At 43.7% G+C, this 18,106-nt stretch overlaps 1 protein-coding gene across 1 annotated transcript in view; it reads left to right on the top strand.

Moving 5' to 3' along the window:
• The first annotated feature begins 532 nt into the window (after positions 1-532).
• The window catches only part of LOC139393058 (wnt inhibitory factor 1-like), a 55,752-nt gene continuing 38,178 nt past the window's right edge, over positions 533-18,106 (top strand). The window contains exons 1-4 of the mRNA XM_071141395.1: positions 533-777; positions 1,001-1,140; positions 12,649-12,757; positions 13,660-13,800. Of these exons, the coding sequence (XP_070997496.1) occupies positions 630-777; positions 1,001-1,140; positions 12,649-12,757; positions 13,660-13,800 (538 nt within the window). The 5' untranslated portion in view covers positions 533-629. The remainder of the gene's footprint in view (positions 778-1,000; positions 1,141-12,648; positions 12,758-13,659; positions 13,801-18,106) is intronic.

Below are 18,106 nucleotides of genomic sequence, written 5' to 3' on the forward strand. Positions count from 1 at the left end.
TCCCGTCCCCATCCCTCGTCCCTCCACCCGTTTCCTCTTCCTATTTTGGAGGCTTGAATTGAGTCAATGCAACAAACACATTTTTGTTTCATGAGAATAGGTCCGCTAGCTACATCATGCAATTCTCATCACCATGTTAATATTTTGTAGGCTATAATTTATAATGATTGTTATGTTGTTTTTTTTACTGGAATTCGTCAGAAAAACGGATGTGTGGGTAAAAATTAAATGAAAAAAATAAATCAGGGAAAGATTAGACCCCTACTCAGACCAATAAATAAGTATTTATAGTGCCAGTTGTTTGTCAACATGTTACGCCATTTACTTCCTATCGCATTAATCAACAGGCAGGCATAGCCTAACTAAATGTGCACCAACTCTTTACTTCCCATGTCCCACTGCGCCACCGTGTGGCCGCATACCCTCCCTGCAGCGCCCGCTGTGTACAAGTAGCTTGCGACGTAGCGCAGGCGTCTCACTGTCAATGAAAGAGGCTCACTCACGGCATACCAGACTTGAGTACAGTGGCAAACTCTGCATACACAGACACACAATTTAACTACGAGGAGAGCCGAACGGAGATACATTTACAATTTAAAGGGTTAGATTTGAGAGGCTTGCAACTCAGGATGGCTACCGAGACAGCCTCTGTTCTTCTGTCCCCCATCAAAACGTGCTTTCTTCTACTTTTGGGTGGTTTGATGTCCAAAGCTGCGCAGGAGCAGCAGGGAAGTTTGTACATGTGGATTGATGCCAACCAAGCCAGAATCCTAATTGGTAAGTAGCGTTTATTTTTCAATTAATCCAATGTTACAGTGTCACTTGAATTAGCTTATTAAATAGAAAATATGTATTGTAACTTTAAAGGTTAAAGGGTTGAGTTACATACACTGTGACCCCTATTATATTGGACTGAGTTAAACTTTGTAGACACCCCCATGCGCTTTCGCATGTGTTTTTAAATGCTCTTGTTGAAATGCCAGTGTGTGTTATTGTGCAGGTTTTGAGGAGGATATCTTGATCGTGTCAGAGGGAAAGATGGCTCCATTCACAACGGACTTCAGAAAGGCCCAGCAGAGGATGCCTGCGATACCTGTCAATATCCAGAACGTCAACTTCACCTGGCAAGCTACTGAACAGGTAGGAGACGGTGATCGGGTCACATTAGTCTATAGGCCTACTTTCATTTGAAAAGAGGAAAATGTGTGTATTTGATTCCATCTATTGTAATACTTTTAGTGGTCATCGATAGGCTTTATCAAAGGCTATTGATCTGAGAACATGCGCGTAATTGTAGCCAGTGCGCAATGCGGTGACTAGTGCGCAATTCTATATGGCGATAAGGCTGCAATTCATTTTGTTTTTAGAAAAGAATGATAAAGGTTGTTTTTCTTATTATTTTGAATGGATAGGTTAATAGCCAATGTTTAGTATGCATTGATTAACCACATTATGCATTTAAAAAACGAACTTCAAATGAAGAATGTCTTTGAAATGATTGTCTCGGTAAAGATCAATAAACTTGACAAGAGCCACTGACTATCCCCCACACTTAAAACCTTCATTCAAAAACTAGTCCACATTTCTTCTGAACTATTGTTTCTCACGCTTTCCCAACATCAAAGGCCCAATTCTGATCAAACAACCTCGCAATTTTGAGGTTTAAAAAGAAGCCTAAGCGCGCGGTAGCAGTAGATGATTGATTTTAAAAGAGATTTAGCTTGAGCTCTCTGACCAGTTTCCTTTTTTTAATATTGTAATTCCCATCTCTTGCGGTATTTTACATGTCGGTGTCGTGGACCTGCCGCCACGGATCAAAGCGCCGGGGCGCCGCCAGGCCGCATCTAGGACATGTGCAAAACATCTGGTCCATCTGCGCTTTTGAAAACATTGGTCAAATTCTCAGACGCGTGCCAGACCCATCCCGCGTTCTTTATTGGAACTGAGAAGGAGAAGAAGGTTCCATTTGGAATCGCTTTTTTTGCAATGGTGTCCTTGTTCATAAGCTTTGTTATGAGAACAGCTTTGGGAATAACAGTCAGTGCAGTGGCAAAATTATATTATTTATCTACACACAAAAAAATGCCTTTCAAACAAGTCTTCTCTCTCCTATAAGTGATCTGGTAACCTACTGTTGAGACCACTGGACAATATTGACATTTATGTATAACACACATAAAACGGTTATAAACTATTGATGCTAATCATGTAATGAGGATGCAAATGTACCCTCTTTTATGTTCAAAGACATTGAGCTTCATGAAGACTTCACAAGGAGCCTAGGCTATATTTATTTATTTATTCATTCATTTATTTATATACAGTACCAGTCAAAAGGTTTGGACACACCTACTCATTCAAGGGTTCTAGAACACCTACTCATTCAAGGGTTCTAGAACACCTACTCATTCAAGGGTTCTAGAACACCTACTCATTCAAGGGTTCTAGAACACCTACTCATTCAAGGGTTCTAGAACACCTACTCATTCAAGTGTTTTTCTTTATTTTTTACTATTTTCTACATTGTAGAATAATAATGAAGACATCAAAACTATGAAATAAGTAACCCAAAAAGTTTTAAATCAAAATATATGTTATATTTTAGATTCTACAAAGTAGCCACCCTTTGCCTTGATGTCAGCTTTGCACTCTTCGCATTCTCTCAACCAGCTTCACCTGGAATGCTTTTCCAACAGTTTTGAAGGCGTTCCCACGTATACTGAGTACTTCACTATGCTGTCCAACTCATTCCAAACCATCTCAATTGAGTTGAGGTCGGGTGATTGTGGAGGCCAGGTCATCTGATGCAGCACTCCATCACTCTCCTTCTTGATCAAATAGCCCTTACACAGCCTGGAGTTGTTTTGGGTCATTGTCCTGTTGAAAAACAAATGATAGTCCCAGCGCAAACCAGATGGGATGGCGTATCACTGCAGAATGCTGTGATGGCCTTGCTGGTTAAGTGTGCCTTGAATTCTAAATAGATCAGACAGTGTCACCAGCAAAGCACCCCCACACCATCACACCTCCTCCTCCATGCTTCACGGTGGGAACCACTCATGCAGAGATAATCTGTTCATCGACTCTGCGTCTCACAAAGATACGGCGGTTGGAACCAAAAATCTCAAATTTGGACTCATCAGACCAAAGGACAGATTTCCATGTCTAAAGTCCATTGCTCATGTTTCTTGGCCCAACCAAGTCTCTTCTTATTATTGATGTCCTTTAGTAGTGTTTTTTTGACCATTAAGGCCTGATTCACGCAGTCTCCTCTGAACAGTTGATGTTGAGATGTGTCTGTTACTTGACCTCTGTGAAGCATTTATTTGGGCTGCAATTTCTGAGGCTGGTAAACTCTAATGAACTTATCCTCTGCATCAGAGGTAACTCTGGGTCTTACTTTCCTGTGGCGGTCCTCATGAGAGCCTGTTTCATCACAGCGCTTGATGGTTTTTGTGACTGCACTTGAAGAAATGTTCCAAATTCTTGAAATTTTCCAGATTGACTGACCTTCATGTCTTAAAGTAATGATGGACTGTCATTGCTCTTTGCTTATTTGAGCTGTTCTTGCCATAATATGGACTTGGTCTTTTACCAAATAGGGTTATCTTCTACCTTGTCACAACACAACTGATTGGCTCAAACGCATTAAGAAGGAAAGAAATTCCACAAATCAACTTTTAAGAAGGCACACCTGTTAATTAAAATAATTCCAGGTGACTACCTCATGAAGCTGGTTGAGAGAGTGCCAATAGTGTGCAAAGCTGTCATCAATGCAAAGAGTAGCTACTTTGAAGAATATAAAATTTTGATTTGTTTAACACTATCTTTGGTTACTACATGATTCCATGTGTGTTATTTCATAGTTTTGATGTCTTCACTATTATTCTACAATGTAGAACATAGTTTAAAAAAAGAAAGAAAAACCCTTGAATGAGTAGGTGTGTCCAAACCTTTTGACTGGTACTGTACATATATATACTTTTTGGGGTTGCATGAGCAACCCCCCCCCCCCCCCCCCCCCCCAGATAGGCCGGGCATATGAACCAGTGGAGGCTGCAGATGGGAGGACGGCTCATAATAATGGCTGGAATGGAGCCTAAATGAATCAGGAATGAATCAGGAATGTGCAGGGACGGCTATACCATAAAGGACCCCTGTTTATGTCCTCTTTACATGTAGTGCAACAAGGCCACTCATAGTCTGGAAAGTTCTCTACTTTTTTGATAGATTTAAACAAACAATATTGAAATCACCATTGTCACAACCATAAACTGTCAAATCCATCTGCCTTATAGAATACGAATTTTGGATATAAAATATGTTACATTTAATTATGTTTTATGGTTCATAAAACAAACTGATAGGAAAACTAAATTGCTACTGTGTATACCACTTGAGTAAAGAAAACTCACTTTTTGTTAACTCCGTAAAACATGAGCTCTTTCAGAATGTTGTCTAACGTCCAGGTGGGAATTGAACTTTTGGTCCACCAGACACTCACTGGCGTACCAGACACTCACTGGCGTACCAGACACTCACTGGCGTACCAGACACTCACTGGCGTACCAGACACTCACTGGCATACCAGACACTCACTGGCGTACCAGACACTCACTGGCGTACCAGACACTCACTGGCGTACCAGACACCTGTGGATCACCCTGTGGATCACCCTCAAATCAAAATCAAATCAAATGTTATTTGTCACGTGCGCCTAATACAACAGGTGTAGGTAGCCGATGCGAAATGGCTAACTAGTTAGCGGTGGTGCGTGCTAGTGGCGTTTCAATCGGTGATGTCACTCGCTCTGAGACCTTGAGGTAGTGGTTCCCCTTTGCTCTGCAAGGGCCGTGGCTTTTGTGGAGCGATGGGTAACGATGCTTCGTGGGTGTCGGTTGTTGATGTGTGCAGAGCGTCCCTGGTTCGCGCCCGGGTATGGGCGAGGGCACGGTCTAAAGTTATACTGTTACATGTAGGTAGACCTTACAGTGAAAATGTTTACTGATGAGCCCTTAACCAACAGGTGTAGGTAGACCTTAATAACCAACAGGTGTAGGTAGACCTTACAGTGAAAATGTTTACTGATGAGCCCTTAACCAACAGGTGTAGGTAGACCTTAATAACCAACAGGTGTAGGTAGACCTTAATAACCAACAGGTGTAGGTAGACCTTAAGCCCTTAACCAACAGGTGTAGGTAGACCTTAATAACCAAAATGCTTACTGATGAGCCCTTGATAACCAACAGGTGTAGGTAGACCTTACAGTGAAAATGCTTACTGATGAGCCCTTGATAACCAACAGGTGTAGGTAGACCTTACAGTGAAAATGCTTACTGATGAGCCCTTAACCAACAGGTGTAGGTAGACCTTACAGTGAAAATGTTTACTGATGAGCCCTTAACCAATAGGTGTAGGTAGACCTTAATAACCAACAGGTGTAGGTAGACCTTAATAACCAACAGGTGTAGGTAGACCTTAATAACCAACAGGTGTAGGTAGACCTTAATAACCAACAGGTGTAGGTAGACCTTAATAACCAACAGGTGTAGGTAGACCTTACAGTGAAAATGCTTACTGATGAGCCCTTGATAACCAACAGGTGTAGGTAGACCTTACAGTGAAAATGCTTACTGATGAGCCCTTAATAACCAACAGGTGTAGGTAGACCTTAATAACCAACAGGTGTAGGTAGACCTTAATAACCAACAGGTGTAGGTAGACCTTACAGTGAAAATGCTTACTGATGAGTCCTTAATAACCAACAGGTGTAGGTAGACCTTACAGTGAAAATGCTTACTGATGAGTCCTTAATAACCAACAGGTGTAGGTAGACCTTAATAACCAACAGGTGTAGGTAGACCTTAATAACCAACAGGTGTAGGTAGACCTTACAGTGAAAATGCTTAGTGATGAGCCCTTAACCAACAGGTGTAGGTAGACCTTAATAACCAACAGGTGTAGGTAGACCTTACAGTGAAAATGCTTACTGATGAGCCCTTAACCAACAGGTTTACCTTACAGTGAAAATGTTTACTGACGAGCTCTTAACCAACAAAAAAATGAACATAAGAACACGATTGTTTAAGAGCCCATAAAACGGCAGCCACCTTTTATTCAAGGCAGGGGACCCACAAGCTCTATGGGCCCATGCGAATGTCATCAATGTCTATTTATTTAATTTTTTTAAATTAATAAATCATTTTGACAGTAACCCTCCAAAGAAAATCATTCATAAACCGTTTTAATTTCCGTATGTACTAGGAAGCTAAGTGTATGTTTCTTGGGCTTCAGGAATGTGACTGAAACAATGAAAAAAGGTAAACTGATTGAAAGTATAAGGGGATGTCAGTGAACGCCGTTCAAACAGGCTGGGCTGGATGAACAGCGCTCTAGCTCTGCCACCTTTCACCGCGGATGCGGAAGTGCGACATAGGCGTATGCGGTGGATTGAGACGTATCAAATGCAACAACAACAAAAAAAAAAATCTCTATTTTTAAATTGATTGGTTTTGACGGGAATTTTTTTGGTATTATTGTTAATTAGATCGACACACGGCTGCGTCAATCGACTGTCAAGTATTTTGCGACGGGCCGTTACCGTGGTAACAGCACTCTGTGTCAGCGTCAGAGGAGAAGCTCCGTGTCTCTTCACTAGCAGCAGAGAGTTGCAGCAAACTCTAAACTAATATTGAAAAACAACCTAGCATGTGAACAAAAACGATGGAACTAGCCAAAGATCTGATAGACTGGTTGTTTCTATTGGGGATTTTAAAATGAATCATTTTCCCTATTTTACTCATGTTTGTTTTAAACTTTTTAGTTTTTTATATGTCTGTTTTGAGTAACCGTTGTCAACTCAGATGGAGTCAATATTTGTGTTATTCGGGAAAAATATTTGAGTCTACTGCACTATGCCGCTGCAGAGTGACAAATCATTTCTGAATCATGACTGAATGATAATCTTGAAAGGGTTTAAAGGCACCCGTATTGTCCTCTGAAAACACAAATAAACCATCATCGTTTGGATTGTGGAATTTCCCCTACATCCATAGAAGATAGGAAGAGAGATAGGAAACCGTGTCTGTCCATAATGACACACTATTCCCTATATAGTGCACTACTTTACTTTAGACCAGAGCCCTATTCCCTATATAGTGCACTACTATAGACCAGAGCCCTATTCCCTATATAGTGCACTACTTTTGACCAGAGCCCTATTCCCTATATAGTGCACTACTTTAGACCAGAGCCCTATTCCCTATATAGTGCACTACTTTAGACCAGAGCCCTATTCCCTATATAGTACACTACTTTAGACCAGAGCCCTATTCCCTATATAGTGCACTACTTTTGACCAGAGCCCTATTCCCTATATAGTGCACTACTTTAGACCAGAGCCCTATTCCCCATATAGTGCACTACTTTAGACCAGAGCCCTATTCCCTATATAGTACACTACTTTAGACCAGAGCCCTATTCCCTATATAGTGCACTACTTTTGACCAGAGCCCTATTCCCTATATAGTGCACTACTTTTGACCAGAGCAAGGAATAGGGTGCCATTTGGGGCACAGTCCTTGTGTTGAGAGAGCATTGTTCCCCTGCCACATGAAGGGGCTGTCTCTGTCAGGAGGAATCCCAGGGGCCCCAGGGGCCAAGCGCTACATTGTTATTAGGTCACAGAGCCATGACCTCACCGCTCCCTGGGTGGGAGGCCCCTGGACCACGGTGCCATTCCTTCTCCTCTTTACCCTCTTCTCCTCCCCTTCACCCCCTTCTCCTCCTCTTCACCCCCTTCTCCTCCTCTTTACCCCTTTCTCCTCCTCTTCACCCTCTTTACCCTCTTCTCCTCCTCTTTACCCTCTTCTCCTCCTCTTCACCCTCTTCTCCTCCTCTTCACCCTCTTCTCCTCCTCTTCTTCTCCTCCTCTTTCCCTCTTCTCCTCCTTGTCACCCTCTTCTCCTCTTCTTATCCTACTCTTTATCCTCTTCTCCTCTTTACCCCTTCTCCTCCTCTTCACCCTCTTCTCCTCCTCCTTTACCCTCTTCTTCTCCTCTTCTTCTCCTCCTCTTTACCATCTTCTCCTCCTCTTTACCCTCTTCTCCTCCTCTTTACCCTCTTCTTCTCCTCTTCTTCTCCTCCTCTTTACCATCTTCTCCTCCTCTTTACCCTCTTCTCCTCCTCCACCCTCTTCACCCTCTTCTCCTCCTCTTCACCCTCTTTACCCTCTTCTCCTCCTCTTTACCCTCTTCTCCTCCTCTTTATCATCTTCTCCTCCTCTTCACCCTCTTCTCCTCTGCTTCACCCTCTTCTCCTCTGCTTCACCCTCTTCTCCTCCTCTTTCCTCTTCTCCTCTTCACCCTCTTCTCCTCCTCTACCATCTTCTCCTCCTCTTTACCCTCTTCTCCTCCTCTTCTCCTCCTCTTTACCCTCTCCTCCTCTTCACCCTCTTCACCCCCTCTTCACCCTCTTCTCCTCCTCTTCACCCTCTTCTCCTCCTCTTCACCCTCTTCTCCTCCTCTTTACCCTCTTTACCCTCATCTTCACCCTCTTCTCCTCTTCAGCCTCCTCGCCTCTTCAGCCTCTTCTTCTCCTCCTCTTCTCCCCCTTCTTCTTTTAGATTCTTATTGTTTCTTCTCATTTCTTGCCTTCTTCAGCGTCTTCTTCATCTTCTTCTTCAGATTGAGCTAGTGGTTTGTGAGGAGGGGTGTTCATGGATGGGAGATTATCAGTAAAAACAAAAAAACAAGGAATCCACATACATAAACACCTATTGTGGGAGACTGCAACAAGTGTGTTGACATCCATAATAAACTGTAAACTTATTTTAGTCAAAGTAATGACCAATTTCTCTTCCTGATGAGATCATCTCTGGTGACAGCAAATTACAGAGAACGGAACGGACCAGAGCTTTCAGCTCCCTCCGTGCGCGCACACGCGCACACACACACACACACACACACACACGCACACACGCACACACACACTTCCATTCAAAATCCTATTTTCCCTAACCCATATCTCCTAACCCTTAACATAATTCTGACCCTAACACTAATTCTAACCTTAACCCTAAACCCCCTAGAAATACCATTTGACCTTGTGGGGACTAACAAAATGTCCCCAGCTGGTCAACTTTTTGTTTGTTTACTATTCTTGTAGGGACTTCTGGTCCCCACTAGAATAGTTAAACACGTCCACACACACACACACACACACACACACACACACACTAAACATACACCCACAAAACACACAAAACATACAGAGATCGTAATCCGGTAATGGCATGTTGAGTCGGCAAATGAGAGTGGGAGAGAGAGAGAGAGAAGGAAGGAAAGAGAGCTGGAAGGAAAGAGAGCGGGAAGGAAAGAGAACGGGGAGAGCGAGAGGGAATGAGAGAGAGAGGGAAGGAGAGAGAGAGGGAAGGAGAGAGAGAGAGGGAATGAGAGAGAGAGGGAATGAGAGAGAGGGATAGAAAGAGCGAGAGGGAATGAGAGCGAGAGTGAAGGAGAGAGAGGGATAGAGAGAGGGAAAGAGAGAGGGATAGAGAGAGAGAGGGAAGGAGAGAGAGAGGGAAGGAGAGAGAGAGGGAAGGAGAGAGAGAGGGAAGGAGAGAGAGAGGGAAGGAGAGAGAGAGGGAAGGAGAGAGGGGAGAGAGAGAGGGAAGGAAAGAGAGCGGGGAGAGTGAGAGGGAATGAGAGTGAGAGGGAAGGAGAGAGAGAGAGGGAAGGAGAGAGGGAAGGAGAGAGAGAGGGAATGAGAGAGAGGGATAGAAAGAGCGAGAGGGAATGAGAGCGAGAGTGAAGGAGAGAGAGGGATAGAGAGAGAGAGGGATAGAGAGCGAGAGGGATAGAGAGAGGGATAGAGAGAGAGAGGGATAGAGAGAGAGAGAGAGAGAGAGAGAGAGAGAGAGAGAGAGAGATACAGAAAGAGGGCCCTTCTCTTTCCTGGGTTCTGTTACCCCCTGTACTTCAAAGGCAGTCGGCGAAGCTTAAGAACAAAAGCCTGGGGCATGAAAGGCTGCATGGTGGAGAGTTATCTGTGTTGGTTATTACCATTCAGCTGCAGGATTAGCCTCCTCTTCCTCTGCCCGCCTTGTGTACCTTTCCCTTCATCAAACGCTTTGACACTGGGAAGCATTCACTGCATAGAGGGAACATCGTAGTCTCCCCTTTCCTCTCTCCCTCTTTCATCTCTCTGTTCTGGGATCTCTCCCCCCCCCCCCCCCCCCCCCCCTCCCTGTGTGTGTTCTGTCATGCCTCCCCCAATCACTTGACAAGAGAGACCACATGTCATTTAGAGAGAGAGAGACCACATGTCATTTAGAGAGAGAGAGACCACGTGTCATTTAGAGAGAGAGAGACCACATGTCATTTAGAGAGAGAGAGACCACATGTCATTTAGAGAGAGAGAGACCACATGTAATTTAGAGAGAGAGAGACCACATGTCATTTAGAGAGAGACCACATGTCATTTAGAGAGAGACCACATGTCATTTAAAGAAAGACCGCATGTCATTTAGAGAGAGAGAGACCGCATGTCATTTAGAGAGAGAGACCACATGTCATTTAGAGAGACCACATGTCATTTAGAGAGAGACCACATGTCATTTAGAGAGAGACCACATGCCATTTAGAGAGAGACCACATGTCATTTAGAGAGAGACCACATGTCATTTAGAGAGAGAGAGAGACCACGCCATTTAGAGAGAGAGAGAGACCACATGTCATTTAGATAGAGACCACGTCATTTAGAGAGAGAGAGAGACCACATGTCATTTAAAGAGAGACCACATGTCATTTACAGAGAGACCACATGTCATTTACAGAGAGACCACATGTCATTTAAAGAGAGAGAGACCACATGTCATTTAGAGAGAGGGACCGCATGTCATTTAGAGAGAGAGAGACCACATGTCATTTAGAAAGAGAGACCACATGTAATTTAGAGAGAGACCACATGTCATTTAGAGAGAGGGACCGCATGTCATTTAGAGAGAGAGAGACCACATGTCAGACCACATGTAATTTAGAAAGAGAGACCACATGTAATTTAGAGAGAGACCACATGTCATTTAGAGAGAGAGACCACATGTCATTTAGAGAGAGGGACCACATGCAATTTAGAGAAAGAACACATGTCATTTAGAGAGAGAGAGACCACATGTAATTTAGAGAGAGCGAGACCACATGTCATTTAGAGAGAGAGACCACATGTCATTTAGAGAGACCACATGTCATTTAGAGAGAGACCACATGTCATTTAGAGAGAGAGACCACATGTCATTTAGAGAGAGAGACCACATGTAATTTAGAGAGAGAGACCACATGTCATTTAGAGAGAGGGACCACATGCAATTTAGAGAAAGAACACATGTCATTTAGAGAGAGAGAGACCACATGTCATTTAGAGAGAGCGAGACCACATGTCATTTAGAAAGAGCGAGACCACATGTCATTTAGAGAGACACCACATGTCATTTAGAGAGAGAGACCACATGTCATTTAGAGAGAGAGACCACATGTCATTTAGAGAGAGAGACCCCATGTCATTTAGAGAGAGGGACCACATGTCATTTAGAGAGAGGGACCACATGCAATTTAGAGAAAGACCACATGTCATTTAGAGAGAGAGAGACCACATGTCATTTAGAGAGAGCGAGACCACATGTCATTTAGAGAGAGAGACCACATGTCATTTAGAGAGAGAGACCACATGTCATTTAGAGAGAGAGACCACATGTCATTTAGAGAGAGTGACCACATGTCATTTAGAGAGAGAGACCACATGTCATTTAGAGAGAGGGACCACATGCAATTTAGAGAAAGAACACATGTCATTTAGAGAGAGAGAGACCACTTGTCATTTAGAGAGAGAGACCACATGTCATTTAGAGAGCGATCCCACATGTCATTTAGAGAGAGAGACCACATGTCATTTAGAGAGAGAGAGACCACATGTCATTTAGAGAGAGAGACCACATGTCATTTAGAGAGAGACCACATGTCATTTAGAGAGACCACATGTCATTTAGAGAGCGATACCACATGTCATTTAGAGAGGGAGACCACATGTAATTTAGAGAGAGAGACCAGATGTCATTTAGAGAGAGAGACCACATGTAATTTAGAGAGCGATACCACATGTCATTTAGAGAGGGAGACCACATGTCATTTAGAGAGAGACCACATGTCATTTAGAGAGAGAGACCACATGTGCTGTGCCGCGTGTTTTTGGGAGAGGAGGGTCAACACACAGACATTATTTAGAGAGGGACACAGTGCGTACTAACACAAACTCACTGTGTGACAAACATGTATATGCATACAAGCACACTAGCACGGACACATCCGGGGTCATCAGCTGTTCTCTGTTCATGTGTGTTGCAGGCAGAGTACCTCTCTGAGACATCAGCTGTTCTCCATTCATGTGTGTTGCAGGCCCAGTACCTCTCTGAGACATCAGCTGTTCTCCATTCATGTGTGTTGCAGGCCCAGTACCTCTCTGAGACATCAGCTGTTCTCCATTCATGTGTGTTGCAGGCCCAGTACCTCTCTGAGACATCAGCTGTTCTCCATTCATGTGTGTTGCAGGCCCAGTACCTCTCTGAGACATCAGCTGTTCTCCGTTCATGTGTTGCAGGCAGAGTACTTCTATGAGTTCCAGACACTGCGCTCCATGGATGTGGATATCATGGACAACCCCACGGTCAACGTTCCTCTCCTGGGCTCTGTACCACGTAGGCCCTCAGGTGAGACAGGAGCTGGTGAATCCGTGCTACCTTCTCAGTGTTGTTGTTTATTGGACACGTGAGACTGAAGAACAGCAAGCAGGAAAGAGTGGAGGAGTTTGAGTCAGCAGCCCAGCCCAGCGCTAACCGCTAGACCACACAGGCCACTACAGTGAAACAGCTTGAAATCAGTCATAACAGCTTGAAATCAGTCATAATAGCTTGAAATCACTCATAATAGCTTGAAAACAGTCATGAAATCAGTCACAACAGCTTGAAATCAGTCATGAAACCAGTCATAACAACTTGAAATCAGTCACAACAGCTTGAAATCAGTCATGAAACCAGTCATAACAACTTGAAATCAGTCATAATAGCTTGAGATCAGTCACAATAGCTTGAAATCAGTCACAACAGCCTGAAATCAGTCATGCAACCAGTCATAACAACTTGAAATCAGTCATAATAGCTTGAGATCAGTCACAATAGCTTGAAATCAGTCGCAACAGCTTGAAATCAGTCATGAAACCAGTCATAACAACTTGAAATCAGTCATAATAGCTTGAAATCAGTCACAATAGCTTGAAATCAGTCACAATAGCTTGAAATCAGTCATAATAGCTTGAAACCAGTCACAATAGCTTGAAATCAGTCACAATAGCTTGAAACCAGTCACAATAGCTTGTCACAATAGCTTGAAATCAGTCACAATAGCTTGAAATCAGTCACAATAGCTTGAAATCAGTCATATAGCTTGAAATCAGTCACAATAGCTTGAAATCAGTCACAATAGCTTGAAACCAGTCACAATAGCTTGAAATCAGTCACAATAGCTTGAAATCAGTCACAATAGCTTGAAATTAATCATAATAGCTTGCATACTGATTACTGCGTTGTAATATGATGTTTCTCTGTGTTTTAAGTGGTGCAGGTGGGCTTCCCGTGTTTAGGAGACCAGGATGGCGTAGCGGCGTTCGAGGTCACCATACTGGTCATGGACGCCGGTGGGAACATCATCCTGAGGACACCTCACAATGCCATCTTCTTCAAGACCTGCCAGAGAGGTGAGGACGCAGCTCCTAGAGTTTAATTTGCATGTTTAACATGTTACCTCTGTTTTGAATGGTCTACTAGAAGAAGAGGTGACAGGAGAGGAGGGGAGGGGAGATCAGAGAAGGGGAAAGCAGAAGAGGAGAGGAGAGGAGAGGAGAGGTGAGGCGAGGTGAGGCGAGTGAAGAATATTGTCTCTCATTATCATCAGAGATGATTGGCTAGCTCTCAGCATTGCCAGAGATGATTGTCTAGCTCTCAATTTCGCCAGAGATGATTGGCTAGCTCTCAGCATCGCCAGAGATGATTGGCTAGCTCTCAATTTCACCAGAGATGATTGGCTACCTCTCAATATCGCCAGAGATGATTGGCTAGCTCTCAATATCGCCAGAGATGATTGGCTAGCTCTCAGCATCACCAGAGATGATTGGCTAGCTCTCAGCATCTCTTGAGATGATTGGCGAGCTCTCAGCATCGTCAGAGAGATGATTGGCTAGCTCTCAGCATCACCAGAGATGATTGGGTAGGTCTCAGTCTGCATTACCCTGTCTGATTTAGCTCTACCTCTGCTGACTGGATATTATAACATTACCCTGTCTGATTTAGTTCTACCTCTACTGACTGGATATTATAACATTACCCTGTCTGATTTAGTTCATTACCTCTGCTACTGCTGACTGGATATTATAACATTACCCTGTCTGATTTAGTTCTACCTCTGCTGCTGCTAACTGGATATTATAACATTACCCTGTCTGATTTAGTTCTACCTCTGCTACTGCTGACTGGATATTATAACATTACCCTGTCTGATTTAGTTCTACCTCTGCTACTGCTGACTGGATATCATAACATTACCCTGTCTGATTTAGTTTTACCTCTGCCTCTTCTGACTGGATATTATAACATTACCCTGTCTGATTTAGTTCTACCTCTGCTGACTGGATATTATAACATTACCCTGTCTGATTTAGTTCTACCTCTGCTACTGCTGACTTTATATTATAAGATGTGGTACAACCACAACAGAAGTGGTTCAGATGCCCTGCTTTAGGGTGGTGGCGAGACAGCGGGATGTATAGAGGGGTATAGAGACAGCAGGATGTATAGAGACAGCAGGATGTATAGAGACAGAAGGATGTATAGAGACAGCAGGATGTATAGAGGGGTATAGAGATAGCAGGATGTATAGAGGGGTATAGAGATAGCAGGATGTATAGAGACAGCAGGATGTATAGAGGGGTATAGAGACAGCAGGATGTATAGAGACAGCAGGATGTATAGAGACAGCAGGATGTATAGAGACAGCAGGATGTATAGAGATAGCAGGATGTATAGCAGGATGTATAGAGACAGCAGGATGTATAGAGACAGCAGGATGTATAGAGACAGCAGGATGTATAGAGACAGCAGGATGTATAGAGACAGCAGGATGTATAGAGACAGCAGGATGTATAGAGGGGTATAGAGACAGCAGGATGTATAGAGACAGCAGGATGTATAGAGACAGCAGGATGTATAGAGGGGTATAGAGACAGCAGGATGTATAGAGACAGCAGGATGTATAGAGGGGTATAGAGACAGCAGGATGTATAGAGACAGCAGGATGTATAGAGACAGCAGGGTGTATAGAGGGGTATAGAGACAGCAGGATGTATAGAGACAGCAGGATGTACAGAGACAGCAGGATGTATAGAGGGGTATAGAGACAGCAGGATGTATAGAGACAACAGGATGTATAGAGACAGCAGAATGTATAGAGAAAGCAGGATGTATAGAGGGGTATAGAGACAGCAGGATGTATAGAGACAGCAGGATGTATAGAGGGGTATAGAGACAGCAGGATGTATAGAGACAGCAGGATGTATAGAGACAGCAGGATGTATAGAGACAACAGGATGTATAGAGACAGCAGGATGTATAGAGGGGTATAGAGACAGCAGGATGTATAGAGACAGCAGGATGTATAGAGAGGTATAGAGACAGCAGGATGTATAGAGGGGTATAGAGACAGCAGGATGTATAGAGACAGCAGGATGTATAGAGACAGCAGGATGTATAGAGAGGTATAGAGACAGCAGGATGTATAGAGAGGTAGAGACAGCAGGATGTAGAGACAGCAGGATGTATAGAGACAGCAGGATGTATAGAGACAGCAGGATGTATAGAGACAGCAGGATGTATAGACAGCAGGATGTATAGAGACAGCAGGATGTATAGAGACAGCAGGATGTATAGAGACAGCAGGATGTATATACAGCAGGATGTATAGAGACAGCAGGATGTATAGAGAGGTATAGAGACAGCAGGATGTATAGAGACAGCAGGATGTATAGAGACAGCAGGAGGTATAGAGACAGCAGGATGTATAGAGGGGTATAGAGACAGCAGGATGTATAGAGACAGCAGGATGTATAGAGACAGCAGGATGTATAGAGGGGTATAGAGACAGCAGGATGTACAGAGATAGCAGGATGTATAGAGAGGTATAGAGACAGCAGGATGTATAGAGGGGTATAGAGACAGCAGGATGTATAGAGACAGCAGGATGTATAGAGAGGTATAGAGACAGCAGGAGGTATAGAGGGGTATAGAGACAGCAGGATGTATAGAGACAGCAGGATGTATAGAGACAGCAGGATGTATAGAGAGGTATAGAGACAGCAGGATGTATAGAGGGGTATAGAGACAGCAGGATGTATAGAGACAGTAGGATGTATAGAGACAGCAGGATGTATAGAGACAGCAGGATGTATAGAGACAGCAGGATGAGTATAGAGACAGCAGGATGTATAGAGGGGTATAGAGACAGCAGTATAGAGACAGCAGGTATAGAGAGGTATATAGAGACAGCAGGAGGTATAGAGGGGTATAGAGACAGCAGGATGTACAGAGACAGCAGGATGTATAGAGAGGTATAGAGACAGCAGGATGTATAGAGGGGTATAGAGACAGCAGGATGTACAGAGACAGCAGGATGTATAGAGAGGTATAGAGACAGCAGGAGGTATAGAGGGGTATAGAGACAGCAGGATGTACAGAGACAGCAGGATGTATAGAGAGGTATAGAGACAGCAGGAGGTATAGAGGGGTATAGAGACAGCAGGATGTACAGAGACAGCAGGATGTATAGAGAGGTATAGAGACAGCAGGATGTATAGAGACAGCAGGATGTATAGAGATAGCAGGATGTATAGAGGGGTATAGAGACAGCAGGCAGGACAGCATGTATAGAGACAGCAGGGTATGTATAGAGACAGCAGGATGTATAGAGACAAGCAGGATGTATAGAGACAGCAGGATGTATAGAGACAGCAGGATGTATAGAGACAGCAGGATGTATAGAGACAGCAGGATGTATAGAGACAGCAGGATGTATAGAGACAGCAGGATGTAGAGACAGCAGGATGTATAGAGGGGTATAGAGACAGCAGGATGTATAGAGACAGCAGGATGTATAGAGGGGTATAGAGACAGCAGGATGTATAGAGACAGCAGGATGTATAGAGACAGCAGGATGTATAGAGACAGCAGGATGTATAGAGACAGCAGGATGTACAGAGACAGCAGGATGTATAGAGACAGCAGCAGGATGTAAAGAGACAGCAGGATGTATAGAGACAGCAGGATGTACAGAGACAGCAGGATGTGTAGAGACAGCAGGATGTATAGAGGGGTATAGAGACAGCAGGATGTATAGAGACAGCAGGATGTATAGAGACAGCAGGATGTATAGAGGGGTATAGAGACAGGAGGATGTATAGAGACAGCAGGATGTATAGAGACAGCAGGATGTATAGAGACAGCAGGATGTATAGAGGGGTATAGAGACAGGAGGATGTATAGAGACAGCAGGATGTATAGAGACAGCAGGATGTATAGAGACAGCAGGATGTATAGAGTGGTATAGAGACAGCAGGATGTATAGAGACAGCAGGATGTATAGAGACAGCAGGATGTATAGAGACAGCAGGATGTATAGAGACACAGCAGGATGTATAGAGACAGCAGGATGTATAGAGGAGGTATAGAGACAGACAGACAGCAGGATGTATAGAGACAGCAGGATGTATAGAGACAGCAGGATGTATAGAGACAGCAGGATGTATAGAGACAGCAGGATGTATAGAGGGGTATAGAGACAGCAGGATGTATAGAGACAGCAGACAGCAGGATGTATAGAGACAGCAGGATGTATAGAGACAGCAGGATGTATAGAGACAGCAGGATGTATAGAGGGGTATAGAGACAGCAGGATGTATAGAGACAGCAGGATGTATAGATACAGCAGGATGTATAGAGACAAGCAGGATGTATAGA

Source organism: Oncorhynchus clarkii, chromosome 33 (genome assembly GCF_045791955.1).
Source record: "Oncorhynchus clarkii lewisi isolate Uvic-CL-2024 chromosome 33, UVic_Ocla_1.0, whole genome shotgun sequence".
Lineage (NCBI taxonomy): Eukaryota > Metazoa > Chordata > Actinopteri > Salmoniformes > Salmonidae > Oncorhynchus > Oncorhynchus clarkii.